Source organism: Podarcis muralis, chromosome 3 (assembly GCF_964188315.1).
Source record: "Podarcis muralis chromosome 3, rPodMur119.hap1.1, whole genome shotgun sequence".
Lineage (NCBI taxonomy): Eukaryota > Metazoa > Chordata > Lepidosauria > Squamata > Lacertidae > Podarcis > Podarcis muralis.
In genome coordinates this window covers 12,221,320-12,234,869 of record NC_135657.1, presented here as the reverse complement: position 1 = coordinate 12,234,869, position 13,550 = coordinate 12,221,320, and the positions used below count along the sequence as shown (strand labels likewise).

The window sequence follows — 13,550 nt, the reverse complement described above, 5'->3', positions numbered from 1 at the left end:
TGGACTTCCGGACCGGATTCTGTTTGACTTCCAAGGTACAACTGTACGTACATTCCACTTTGCATGTGGCTCCTTCAGAATTTCCTACAGCAGAGCGTGTGGAGTGGTGGCACTTCTCTCTCATCACGTTACAGAGGAAAGTAGCGGGCGAGGCAGGGTGGGGATATAGGAGCACCTGCATGAAAGGTGCAGGATAATGACAGATGTAGTGTGGGATGGGTGGGTTTGGACCTGTTTGTGCGCTTCTTGCTGGCAGAAGAACGATGAGTGGGGTCTCCAAACACGTCCCAGCAGTCTGAATTGCCTCGACATGTAAGGCATCCCAGAAGATTGCATCTGTTCAAGTGAATCTCTTTGGTCCTCAGCGCCCATGAGCACACGCATTATCTTACCATCAGCTGCCGAATATAATTTGGCCTGCTCTGCAGTTTGACTTTCCATATGCCTCTTGTGCCTTCCAACAGGTTACAAGCCTTGCGACCCGCAAGTTATCCGAGACCGAGTGGCTCACATGGAGTTCTGCTACCAGGAGCTGTGTCAGTTAGCGGCCGAGCGCCGAGCTCGCTTGGAAGAGTCCCGGCGCCTCTGGAAGTTCTTCTGGGAGATGGCTGAAGAGGAGGGCTGGATAAGGGAAAAAGAGCAGATCTTGTCGTCAGATGATTACGGAAAAGACTTGACCAGCATCGTCCGCCTTCTCAGCAAGCATAAGGCGTTTGAGGACGAGATGAGCGGTCGGAGCAGCCACTTCCAACAGGCCATCAAGGAAGGCGAGGACATGATAGCCGAGGACCACTTTGGGTCGGAGAAGATCAGAGAGAGGATCGCGGACATCAAGAACCAGTGGGCCAATCTGGAGCAGCTCTCCACCATCCGGAAGAAGCGACTGGAAGAAGCTTCCCTCCTCCACCAGTTCCAGGCCGACGCCGACGATATCGACGCGTGGATGTTGGACATCCTCAAGATTGTCTCCAGCAGTGACGTGGGCCACGACGAGTATTCCACTCAGTCCCTGGTGAAGAAACACAAAGACGTGGCGGAGGAGATCGCAAGCTACAGGTCCATCATGGATTCCCTGCACGAACAGGCCGGAGCCTTGCCGCGGGAGCACGCGGAGTCGACAGATGTCCAGAGCAGGCTGTCCGGAATGGAAGAAAGGTACAAGGAGGTGGCTGAGCTCACGCGGCTTCGTAAACAGGCCCTGCAGGACACCTTGGCCCTGTACAAGATGCTCAGCGAAGCGGATGCCTGCGAGCTTTGGATCGACGAGAAGGAACAGTGGCTGATCAACATGGAGATCCCTGAGAAACTGGAAGACTTGGAGGTGATCCAGCACAGGTGAGAGGCTAAGGGCTGAGATGGGCTCCGTCGGGTAATTGCAGCTCAGCGCCTGATATTGCTTAGTTGTCGGCGCTCTGCTCATGCTTCCTTTTCTTCTTTTGACCCCCTCTCTAGATTTGAAAGCTTAGAGCCGGAAATGAACAATCAGGCGTCACGGGTTGCTGTAGTGAACCAGATTGCAAGGCAGCTAATCCACAATGGCCATCCGGGCGAGAAGGAGATCAAGGCACAGCAAGATAAGCTCAACACAAGGTGGGTTCAGGGAGGAACACAGTACTGGTTCTTTCCTGCCTTATGTTTGGGGCAGCATTAGGACCCAACCCACGTAGATCTGATGTCATTTTGTAGTGGTCTGCAACCCATTTCATAGAGTTGGAAGGGACTCCCAAACCTAGCCCAACCCCCTGCAATGCAGGAATCTCAACTAAAGCATCCGTGACAGATTTTGTGTTGCTTATCTGGATTTGCTCTTGCAGATTAAGATGAGAAATTTATTCATTTACTGTACAGATTTATTATTATTTTATTATGTTTTAAACAACAAAATAAAAAGTAAAAATGTGAGTGGGGGAAAGAAAGGCACACTGTAACCCTAAAAGAATTAACAATTACAATTCTATATACGTATGCTTATTTAATATATAAATATTATTATTATCCAAATACATAATACAGTAGTACCTCGAGTTACAAATGCCTCAGGTTACAAACGCTTCAGGTTACAAACTCCGCTAACCTGGAAGAGTTACCTCAAGTTCCGGAGGTCCGTTCTTAACCTGAAACTGTTCTTAACCTGAAGCACCACTTTAGCTAATGGGGCCTCCTGCTGCAGCCATGCCACTGGAGCACGATTTCTGTTCTCATCCTGAAGCAAAGTTCTTAACCCGAGGTACTATTTCTGGGTTAGCGGAGTCTGTAACCTGAAGCGTATGTATCCTGAAGCGTATGTAACCTGAGGTACCACTCTACCACTTAATCTTAACTCAGGGGTTGGCAAGGTTTACCTTGCCTGGGCCGGTTCACTCCAGCGGAGATTCCTCTGTGGGCTGGAATGTGCGCACACACGATCGCGCGCACCTGCGATTTTCCTGCGACGCAGAAGCCGGTTTAGTGCAGTGCGTGGGAGCTCGCCAAGCAGGCAGCTCGGTTCGGGGGTGGCTTGTGGGCCAGTTAAACGACCCCTGGGGGCCGCTTGTTGCCTATGGACATTAGTTTGCCGACCCCTGTCTTAACTGCTTCAGGTTGTTTAGAATTACAGCCATTAAAGTGGGGGAGCAAAGTTCCAAAATCAAAATGAGGAAAAGGGTCCGCCTGAAACTCTTCCATGAATTGTTAGTTATTTTCTTTATTCAGATACTCCAGCAGTAATACTGTGGCACAGTTCACAATAGGAACATGACTTACAGTTCACAGATCAACAACTCCTGCCGTATGTCTTTAAACTTATTTGCGAGCTGAGGTACCTCATATACTAAAGAGCACATTTGGCAGTTTGGGAAGGAGGAGCCGTGATAAATGTTATGTTTCTCCATCTTACCTCCTGTGTTTCTCTGTACAAGGTGGAGCCAGTTCAGAGAGCTCGTTGACGTGAAGAAAGAGGCCCTGCTCTCAGCCCTCAGTATCCAGAACTACCACCTTGAATGCAACGAAACCAAGTCGTGGATCAGGGAGAAGACAAAGGTCATTGAATCCACCCAAGAGCTTGGGAACGACCTGGCCGGCGTTATCGCTCTTCAGAGGAAGCTGACTGGGATGGAGCGCGATTTGGTCGCCATCGAGGCCAAGTTAAGCGACCTGCAGAAAGAAGCCGAAAAGTTGGAATCGGAGCACCCCGACCAAGCTCGGGCCATCCTGTCGAGGCTCGCCGAAATCAATGACGTTTGGGAAGAGATGAAGACGACCTTGAAGAACCGCGAGGAGTCCCTTGGGGAGGCCAGCAAGCTGCAGCAGTTTCTGCGCGACCTGGACGACTTCCAGTCTTGGCTTTCCCGGACCCAGACGGCCATCGCCTCGGAAGACATGCCGAACACGCTGACGGAGGCCGAGAAGCTGCTCACACAGCATGAGAACATCAAGAACGAGATCGACAATTACGAAGAGGACTATCAGAAGATGAGAGACATGGGCGAGATGGTGACTCAAGGGCAGACGGATGCTCAGTACATGTTCCTGCACCAGCGCCTGCAGGCCTTGGACACCGGATGGAACGAGCTGCACAAGATGTGGGAAAACCGGCAGAACCTTCTCTCCCAGTCCCATGCCTATCAGCTGTTCCTCAGAGACACAAAGCAAGCAGAAGCCTTCCTAAACAACCAGGTGAGTGGGTGTCATGTTAAGAAGGGGAGGGGGGAGGTCCATAGCTCAGTGGTGGAACATTGCTTTGCAGGCAGAAGGGTCCAGGTTCATTTCCTGCATCCCCAGTCAAGGCTGGGAATGTCCCCTGCCTGAAACCCCAGACAGCTGCCGCCGGTCAGAGTGGACAATGCTGAGTTAGATGGACTCAGTGTAAGGCAGCCCCCTAGGCTCCTATGTACAGTGGTACCTCTGGATGTGAACGGGATCCGTTCCGGAGCCCCGTTCGCATCCTGAGTAGAGCGTAACCCGCGACTGCACATCTGTGCGTGCCCAGGTCTCAATTCGCCGCTTCCGTGCATGTGCATGACATTTTGAGCATCTGCGCATGCGTGGGCGGCGAAACCCGGAAGTAACGCGCTCTGTTACTTCCAGGTCACTGGAAGTAACTCAAAAATACCTGAAGCTACTTCAACCTGAAGTATGACTGTACTATCTGTCTAGCCTGTCAAAGGTCAGGACAGTCAAGTAATATGAGCAATTCTGGGGCCTATTTGCCATGCATGGTGTCTGAAAGAGGTTTAAATCCCAGATCTAACCTTCCACTGTAAGATATTTCCTCATAGCAGCACATACATTTTGGTACCGGCAAAACTAATTTGGAATCTGCGGCCATGGTGTAGAGCTCAGAAAACTCAGGAAGCAGTTTCCTAATTGATCCTCAAGAGCTGCTTCACAGAACCATTTTCTTACAAATTAATCTTCTCAAGTTGATCTATTGGCTGCATTCTCCAGACCATGGTTCAGGCTCCTTCCCTCTCTGGCATGCCTTAATAGAAGATGTCCTGGTTTCTCAGACCATAGTTTGCTGTGAAGTTTCAGTCGCTAGACTGTGGTTTGAGTGAAACTAGCAAACCGCAGTTTGGTCCTGGTTTCCAGTTCTGGTTTGGAGGGATCACGTAAACCACGGTTTGATGGTTCAGTCTTAATAGCAAACCATGGTTTAAGGGAATTAGGAAGTCTTCTAAAAAGGCATGACAAAGAGTGGAGAAAGGGAAAGAAGGAGAGGAAGTTTGAGTTTGACACTCGTTCCCAGTCATCTCTAAACTGTGGTCTGGAGGACTGGGAATAGAGCATCTGAATGTAACCAGTGATACGTGGCATGGTTTTGTGAATGCTCTAACATACCCCATAAATATGTGGAGATGACTTGCCCACTCTGGGCTCAACACAGATTTGAAAAGTTTTCCGGGAGGTGTTGTGCTGCTCCCTTGGCATACAATAGAGAATTCACAGAAGTGATATTTGTGCCAAGAGGGTCACCGTTGGAAAGGCTTCACTGTAGCTGTTTTAATCATTACAGGAATATGTTTTGGCACACACTGAAATGCCCACCACTTTGGAGGGGGCAGAAGCTGCAATCAAAAAACAGGAGGATTTCATGACCACAATGGATGCCAACGAGGAGAAGATCAACGCAGTTGTAGAGACCGGAAGGAGGCTGGTTAGCGATGGCAACATCAACTCTGACAAGATCCAAGAGAAAGTGGACTCCATTGATGACAGGTAGACTTTGCTGAGAATATTTAGTGAGTCTTGGGTCTACACTCTCCCCATTTCCTTATTTGTGTTCGTCTGTTTTTACAAAATGTACATGCGGCTTTATATCCAGATTATCCAGTGCACAATTAAATTATGGCTATCCAGTTTTACTTGACCAGTATTACCAGGCCAGACCTTCCCTCAAGGGAAGTCCAGGGCGAATGCCAGCTGTAGGCCCTGCTATGGTGCTCTGACCCTGGCAGCTACCCAAGGGCAGCAGGTACACATGCCCTTCATAAGGCTGCTTGGGTTGTTCTAGAAAATGTTGGCTATGAAAGGCTCTCATATTGCACCGTGAGCAGCAGACCTTCTCGGAGCATAAGCCGTTGCTTCAGGACCGCTAATTGTAATGGGAGGTGTTGACAGATGCTATCAACACCACCTCATAATTGCACCCAACACATCTCCTGCACCGATTGTCCCTGCCAAGTCTGTCTAGACTTAGGAAGTTAGCCGTGAGCAGTGCACACCCCCACCCATCCACAGCACTGTCTGTTAACCGCTGCCAGATGGAAGTGTGAGAGACACAGCAGGACGAAGGGTTGACATTGGCCCTTGAGGCTGCAGCACTCTGGGATGTCAGCTGCCGCGCCTCATCACTTGAGCGGAAAAGGCACATGTCTGCACGGATAACATCCGAGGTTCTTTCTTGGGCATCTTCGTTTAGAGTAGGAATCAAGAGCCTTGTTTCAGCCCAAGGGCCTCATTCCCCTCTGGGCAGCTGCTTGAGGGGCCACCTGTCCTATGGGGAGGGGGTCCAGAGACAGAAGGCAGCAGAACAAGTGAAAACATTTACCTTTTGGCAGTGGGCTAGTTCCTACACATGCTGAAATCCGGGGAGGATCAGATTTCAAGGACATATTCCAGCCAGGCAAAAAACACAGGGTGAGCCAGTGAGCAGTGTGGTCTGGGCAGTGTTCTGAAAGTCAGACAGAGGCCTGGAGGGCCAGATTCAACAGCAGGGCCTGAGTTTTTCCAATCCCTGAGTGACCTTGGATAGCTGCTGCCCCAGATCGGGGTGACACGCCTCTGAATACTGGTTACTTTTGATTACAAGTGGAAGAGTGGGAGCGGCCGCCGGGACCACATAACACCAGTCCTGAGAGATCTGCATTGGCTCCCAGTACGCTTCCGAGCACAATTCAAAGTGTTGGCGCTGACCTTTAAAGCCCTAAACAGCCTCGGTCCTGTATACCTGAAGGAGCATCTCCACCCCCATCGTTCAGCCTGGACACTGAGATCCAGCGCCGAGGGCCTTCTGGCGGTTCCCTCATTGCGAGAAGTGAGGTTACAGGGAACCAGGCAGAGGGCCTTCTCGGTAGTGGCGCCCACCCTGTGGAACACCCTCCCTTCAGATGTGAAGGAAATAAGCAGCTATCTTATCTTTAAAAGACATCTGAAGGCAGCCCTGTTTAGAGAAGTTTTTAATATTTAATGCTGTACTGTTTTTAACACTTGACTGGGAGCCGCCCAGAGTGGCTGGGGAAACTCAGCCAGATGGGTGGGGTATAAATAATAAAATATTATTATTAAGAGTGCAATTCCTCTCAGGTTGTGGGCGTCCCATAGGCATATCCGGTTGGCTGTTGTGGGATGCAGGATGCTCAGCTAGAGGGCCTCTGGATTGATCTGGCAAACTTCTTCTTGTGCTCTTGGAGTTGCCAGTGCTCAATGAGATGGACCAGCGCTCTGTCTTGGTATAAGACTCCTTCCTCTGTCAGCTGCCACCTGTGTTTCTCCCTCACAAAATGGCCGCCAAAATGAGGAAACCAGAAGGAAAGGGAGGCTCACAAAGCTTGCCACACCAGCCTTCGCCAACTTAGTGCCCTCCAGATATTTTGGACCCCAACTCCCATCAGCCCCGGCTAGCATGGCCAATGACTGGGGATGATGGGAGTTGTAGTTCGGCAACACCTGAAAGATACCGCTGTGGGTTGCCTCTGGATAGGGGTGACCAACTTCTCCTGCGAAGGAGCACAAGTCTTCTACAGCATCGCCAGCATGCAGTTTCAAATTTGGGTTGCTCGTTTTAATGTTGTGACTGCGTCTGGAAAGACATTAAGCTTTTTTGGGGGGAAACAACGGCACATTTTTATGGATGTTTTCCTTTTTTAAAACCACAGCCTCCGCTTACATAAGCCTAATCACCTGCAGGGCAAGCTTAAGGCTGTTACTTTCTTTAGGGATTATAGAAACCGCTGGAGCTGGCCTTGGTGAAAGTAAGTTTATGGGGTGCTGAGTCATAGCAGTGACTTATTAAAGAGCCTTTGAGGAAAACTTGTCTTCTGTGAGGAAGCCTCGTAATGTGTAATGGGATCAGAAAGAGGCTTCAAGTTTGGTCAAAGCATGTTAACTTTAATGTGGTTAATAAAACAAAAAAAAAGTTGGACCCCTTTTTGCCCTGTACAACAGGAGAGAAATCCTAATTTGATTAGCGCAGGGGAAGCTGGCCCAGTCTTTGTGGCTAAATCCAATATAGCTCAAATGATGTACAGGAAATAGCATGACCACTGTCTGTAACCAGCATGGTTTTACAATCTAATGTTCTCTTCCCCTACAAAAAAAGGAGCGTGTGTAACCACACGGACCTCATACTTTCTTTCTAGAAGTGAAATGCCATTACAGTGCAGCAGGTGAGAGTTTTGGAGCCTTGAACAGGGAGAGGGGCTGGTTTCAAATTCCTGCTTGCTAGGTGGCCTTTGGCAAGGTACCATCTCTCTGCCCAGCCTGCTTCACTTCTAGCACATACAGCGAGAGCCGGTGTAGCCAAGAGAGGAAGCTGCAAATCACAGAGTCCTGGGTTCAAATCTCACCGGAATTGAGAAGGCAGCCTTAGTTAGATAGGATACCCTCTGGGGCTCAACATGTCTTCAATTGCAGTGTAGCAGGAATAATATGGGTGTACAGGGCAGGGTTATTACTAGTAGAATAACATCTGCGAACCTTCTGATGTTGGAGACTGCAATGTGCCTCTTGGGAGCACTCTTCCTCATTTTCACAGGCTGAATAGGGAAGAGAGGAGTTGTAGTCCGAAATGTCTAGAACAGGCACGTCCAACAGGTAGATCGTGATCTACCAGTAGATCATTGGACGTCTGTGGTAGATCACTGGTAGATCACTGGCTCCCCCCAAAGAACCTCAACAACTTTGGCTCCCCTAAAAAAAGCTCAACATTTTTGCCCTGCACCCCCCCAAAAAGGGGGATAGATCACTGCCAGTTTATAACTCTGTGAGTAGATCGCGGTCACTTGGGAATTGGACACCCCTGGTCTAGAATACCTGAGGCTGGGGGTGTGTGTGTGTTTCTGGGTGTGTTTGGTCTTGCAAGGTGAGTTTTGTGAGCTTCCTTGTACAGGGAAGTTTTTAGTGTTTTATGTTTTCTGGCGATTTTCTGTTTTGCTGGAAGCTGCCCAGAGTGGCTGGGGCAACGCAGTCAGGTGGGTGGCATATAAATAATAAAACAACCCCCTCCAATGTCGCCTACTCGGGAAGGGATCTTGTCTCAGTTGTGCCCCCCCACTCAGCTCCTTTCTGAGGGGAAAGTGTTTTGACTGCCCAAAAACTATAGCTGCATTAGTAACATTTCAACCTGCTGTCTCTCTTAAGGAGTGTAGGAAATTTGTTTAGGAAATATGTATCTCATTTTTCCAGCATCCATAGCTCTGCAAACTGCTGCCCCTCCCCAGAACAGACCTTAAACACAAAGCCCCATCCTTTCTTGATGTCTCTTGCATTATTCTGGACGGACAACTCTCCATAATGCTTTGCTTCATTCTGTTGTGTGTGGGAAAAGTTCTGAGGCCTGCCATTGTGTCCTTCTTTTCAAGGAGTGTTGTCCCCGATTAGAGGATGTTTGGAGAGTCCAAAAGATGGAGAGATATGCTCAGAGCTGCAACAGAGCTTCCATTCAGGCAGCGTATAATAATCAAAACCGCAAATGTCCTCCAGAGTTTCCACATTTAAGACGTTCCTTCCTTGTTTTTGTTTTCAACAGGCATAAGAAGAACCGGGAGGTGGCCAGCGAGCTTCTGATGAGATTAAAAGACAACAGAGATCTTCAAAAGTTTCTTCAGGATTGCCAAGAGGTATGGGTTTTTTTGAGGGAAAAGAATATTTGGCAAAAAAGGCCCCTCATATTCTCCTTGAACAAAGCTGGCTTAGAATCACGCTCTTTCTCTTTGGGTTTCCATTTGTCTTTCATCTCTGATCCATTAACTTATAATAGATAAGAGCCATCATCCCTGAAGCAATTGATTACCTACCCTCTAATGGCAGCAAGTTATTAGAGGATTTCCCCGCCTACCTTTCTCGTTAGCGGTTAAAGAAATTTTGTCTCTTTTTATTTTTAAAAATGGGATATTGCCCACCCTGTGGACTTGATCCTGGAGATTAGGTGTTGTTGTTTAGTCGTTTAGTCGTGTCCAACTCTTCGTGACCCCATGGACCAGAGCACGCCAGGCACTCCTGTCTTCCACTGCCTCCCGCAGTTTGGTCAAACTCATGCTGGTAGCTTTGAGAACACTGTCCAACCATCTCATCCTCTGTCATCCCCTTCTCCTTGTGCCCTCCATCTTTCCCAGCATCAGGGTCTTTTCCAGGGAGTCTTCTCTTCTCATGAGGTGGCCAAAGTATTGGAGTCTCAGCTTCAGGATCTGTCCTTCCAGTGAGCACTCAGGGCTGATTTCCTTCAGAATGGAGAGGTTTGATCTTCTTGCAGTCCACGGGACTCTCAAGAATCTCCTCCAGCACCATATAGGCAATTGATTACCTACCCTCTAATGGCAGCCAGTTATTAGAGAATTTCCCTGCCTACTTTTTTCGTTAGTGGTTAAAGAAATTTTGTCTCTTTTTATTTTTAAAAATGGGATATTGTCCACCCTGTGGACTTGATCCTGGAGATTAGGTGGTAAAGGGTAAAACAAAAATTCCCAGATGGACATGATCTAATGTGAATCCCCCTACCCCCTCCCGCTCTGTTCATGGAAAAGAAACCTGTGTATGGCAGAATGCAAAGTCCACAGGTGACTAGTTTCTTGTTGTCTCACTTTGTTAAGAAAATCCACATGCATTTTTCATTCAAATTGAAGAGAGTCTTCTTGGTGCATTGCCCAGAAATGAGAGATTTTTCATGAGAAGCAGCCCCAAAAGCCAGAGGGCTGCAAGGAAATCCCACCCTCCCCATTGCACCCCCCACCTCTTTCCCAGGGTGGGGCTGGGAAAGGCTTTAATCTGTCTGAGATCTTGACATCTACCTCCTACTGAGAGTTGACAGTGCAGGCTGGGTGGAATAGCATGAGGCAGCTCTCTGTGATTGTAGAATACGAGTCGTCCAGGCCTTCCAGAGCCTGGGACAGACGGGGCAAAGGGTAGAAGAGAAGGAATGGTTCGATCCCTGGCATCTCCCAGTCGAGCTGAGAATATCTCCTGTTGTCAAGGCAGGTGTTGGGAGCAGGCCAGCAATAAATCATAAGGCGCCCATGAAGTTGTGGCTTTCTTCAAAGAAACACAACGGCTCAGGCCTAGAGAGCACAGCAAGTCTTCCTGCTAGATCTTGTCCCAATGAGGAAGGTCTCTGTCTTCCCACAGCTCTCTTAAGTCACCTAGTCCCCCAGTTCCTTCCCAAGCAATCTGAGACTGAGACACCCTGTCTGTCTTTGCTCCTCCCTCTTCATACCTTTTTGGGTTCTGGGAGATCAAGCGAATGGAGGAGACATCCTGGCTTCTCCACCAGCCTGCCTCCACCTCTTGGCCCCTCTCCTCTTCAACCTCTGCTTCTGCCTCCGAGTCTGAACTGCCCTCTGCCACAGCCTCTTCCTGCTCACTAAACCCCATTACCTCTTCAGCTTCCAACACCTTCTCCCTCTGGTCACTCATCGTCATCCCACCACCAGTTCCCTAGCTCTGAGCTTTCTTCCCCTGGGGTTTCCCTTGGGGTTTTCCCAATTGGCACCTCCCACCGCTCCTTGGCATCCAGCCAGTCTGTGACATCTGCCTGCAACCTCGAAGAGCCACTGTCAGTCAACATAGACTGTACTGAACCAGTGGCCTGACTTAGTGTGACCTTCCTATGCTCTTATCTCATGGTGTTCCAGGACAGGAGCCTGGGAAAGCATCTTTCCATAGGTCAGGATAATATGGCACCCAGTAGGAACATGTTGCTGCCCTGGGGACAGAGGCCCCAGCAGGAAACTCCTTGGTCCATGAACAGGCCTCTTTGTTATCTTCCTCTGAAAGGCAGATTCTTCTAATTCCGGAACATTTCCCCTTTTATTGCCGCCTTTAACGAGCCTTTTATGAAGTGACCTTTGCAAATGTTCGTGAATGAATGAAAAATGCCCTTTGTCGGCCAAAGCCAGGGGCGGCTGGGCTCGCCATCCTGCTCCGCTCTGCCCGCCTTAGGCGAGGTCCTCTCTGTGTGGGAGACTTCTGCTGCAAGCAGCAAACTGTGCACATATTTTCCTGTTGGGGCAGTTGGCTGGAGAGATGCAAAGCACACTGCTTTTTCTAAACACGCCACATGCTTTCCTTAACCTTAAACGGGAAGAACAGCCAACGGGTTTGGGGCCTGCTGATCTGGGCTAGGTTCGTTGGCAATAGCAGGTGGTTAGCAGCCCCAGGCAAAGGCAAGAGCCAGTGTGGTGTAGTGGTTAAGAGCGGTAGACTCGTAATCTGGTGAACCGGGTTCGCTTCCCTGCTCCTCCACATGCAGCTGCTGGGTGACCCTGGGCTAGTCACACTTCTCTGAAGTCTCTCAGCCCCACTCACCTCACAGAGTGTTTGTTGTGGGGGAGGAAGGGAAAGGAGAATGTTAGCCGCTTTGAGACTCCTTTGGGTAATGATAAAGCGGGATATCAAATCCAAACTCTTCTTCAAGAGCTGTGGCTTTCTTGCATTGAACCTAATGCAAGGATGCCCAATACATCTCAAGTGCTGAATGCTAGTAAATGTGTAGACCGTCTTATGTTGGGTTAAGCCACTGGTCCACCTAGTACTACCTACTCCAGCCCTCACCAAGACTGGTTATGTTCTACCTTCACTGTTGGAGGCAACATGCCTCTGGGTATCAGTTGTTGGGCATCACGAGTGGTAAGAGTGCTGTTGCACTCGGGGCCTACTTTTGGGCTTCCCATTGGCAATTGGTTGGCCACTATGAAGACAGAATGGGCCATTATCCTGATCCAGCAGACTCTTCCTAAATGTGCTTCAAATGTATAGGACATATGCAGCCAATGTCTGCAGTGGGGAGACTACTCTACCTGTGTAGGTTGCCCACCAGTTTAGCATCCTGGGGAATCTGACGAGTTTTAATCATCCTTGGGTCCCCAGGTGTTTATGGATTACACCTCACACCATCCCTGGCAAAGTTAGCCAATGGCCAGGGAGGGTGGAAGCTGTGGTCCAATAACACTAAGGAACCCAAATTATGCAGAGAGTGGAGAAGATGACCCACTGCAAATGTTCACCCTTCAACACAAGGAGAATGATGGAGACAGACATGGCGGTGCAACAGAGGTAGCAGAGTCGCCATGCTTATCCCCAACTCTCCATCGCAGGAGAGGCATAACACCCAAGGAAGGTTGCTGCATTCTGTCATTCCCTTTCCACTCAGAGCAACAAGAATGATGGGAACAAATCTTCTTCTTAGAGGAGGGGAGGTTTATATGGTTGGAGGAGGCATCCGCAGCCACAACACAAAAAATACCCCTCTTCTTCATCTCTCTCTCTCTCCCCCCCCCCCCCAGCTATCGCTCTGGATTAATGAGAAGATGCTTACAGCGCAGGACATGTCTTACGATGAAGCGAGGAACCTGCACAGCAAGTGGCTGAAACACCAGGCCTTCATGGCAGAGCTGGGTTCCAACAAAGAATGGCTTGACAAAATCGAAAAGGTGAGCGGGTGTGGGGGGTAAAGCTGTGTGAAACCCACAAGATGTCCAAGGAACTGTCTCTGAGATGCCTGCTGTTTGTTTGGTGTGTGTTTTTTTAAAAAATGCTCATTTTATGCTTCAGAGCATTTGGCTTTGGAGTCACACAGCGCCATTTTGACTGCCAATCCTTTGGGTTAATATTAGTTTGATGTGGCAAAAGAATTCCTCCCGAATGCGTCGAGGCGGCGCTGCGAATTTGTACAATTTCTTCTGTTGTGCACAAAGTGTTTTGAAATCCTCACCCCACCGACTTGCCTGCAGTTACCTTGTGAGAGCAGTGACAGTGAGCTCTGTTTGTCACCTGGGCAGCTAAAGGCTGGTGTTTTCATGCATATGTGGGATCCAGGCTACTATACGCAGGGGTGTTTCCAGGCTGCAGAGAGGCCTAGC

General features: G+C 49.2%; 1 protein-coding gene across 3 annotated transcripts in view; it reads left to right on the top strand.

Annotated features, from left to right (window-relative positions):
- The window catches only part of SPTBN1 (spectrin beta, non-erythrocytic 1), a 244,532-nt gene that overhangs the window by 190,751 nt on the left and 40,231 nt on the right, over positions 1–13,550 (top strand). For all 3 annotated transcript variants that reach the window (XM_077925439.1, XM_077925438.1, XM_028725090.2), the window contains 6 exons: positions 465–1,335; positions 1,453–1,590; positions 2,898–3,654; positions 4,994–5,196; positions 9,227–9,317; positions 12,975–13,121. In XM_077925439.1, coding sequence (XP_077781565.1) covers positions 465–1,335; positions 1,453–1,590; positions 2,898–3,654; positions 4,994–5,196; positions 9,227–9,317; positions 12,975–13,121 — 2,207 coding nt within the window. The remainder of the gene's footprint in view (positions 1–464; positions 1,336–1,452; positions 1,591–2,897; positions 3,655–4,993; positions 5,197–9,226; positions 9,318–12,974; positions 13,122–13,550) is intronic.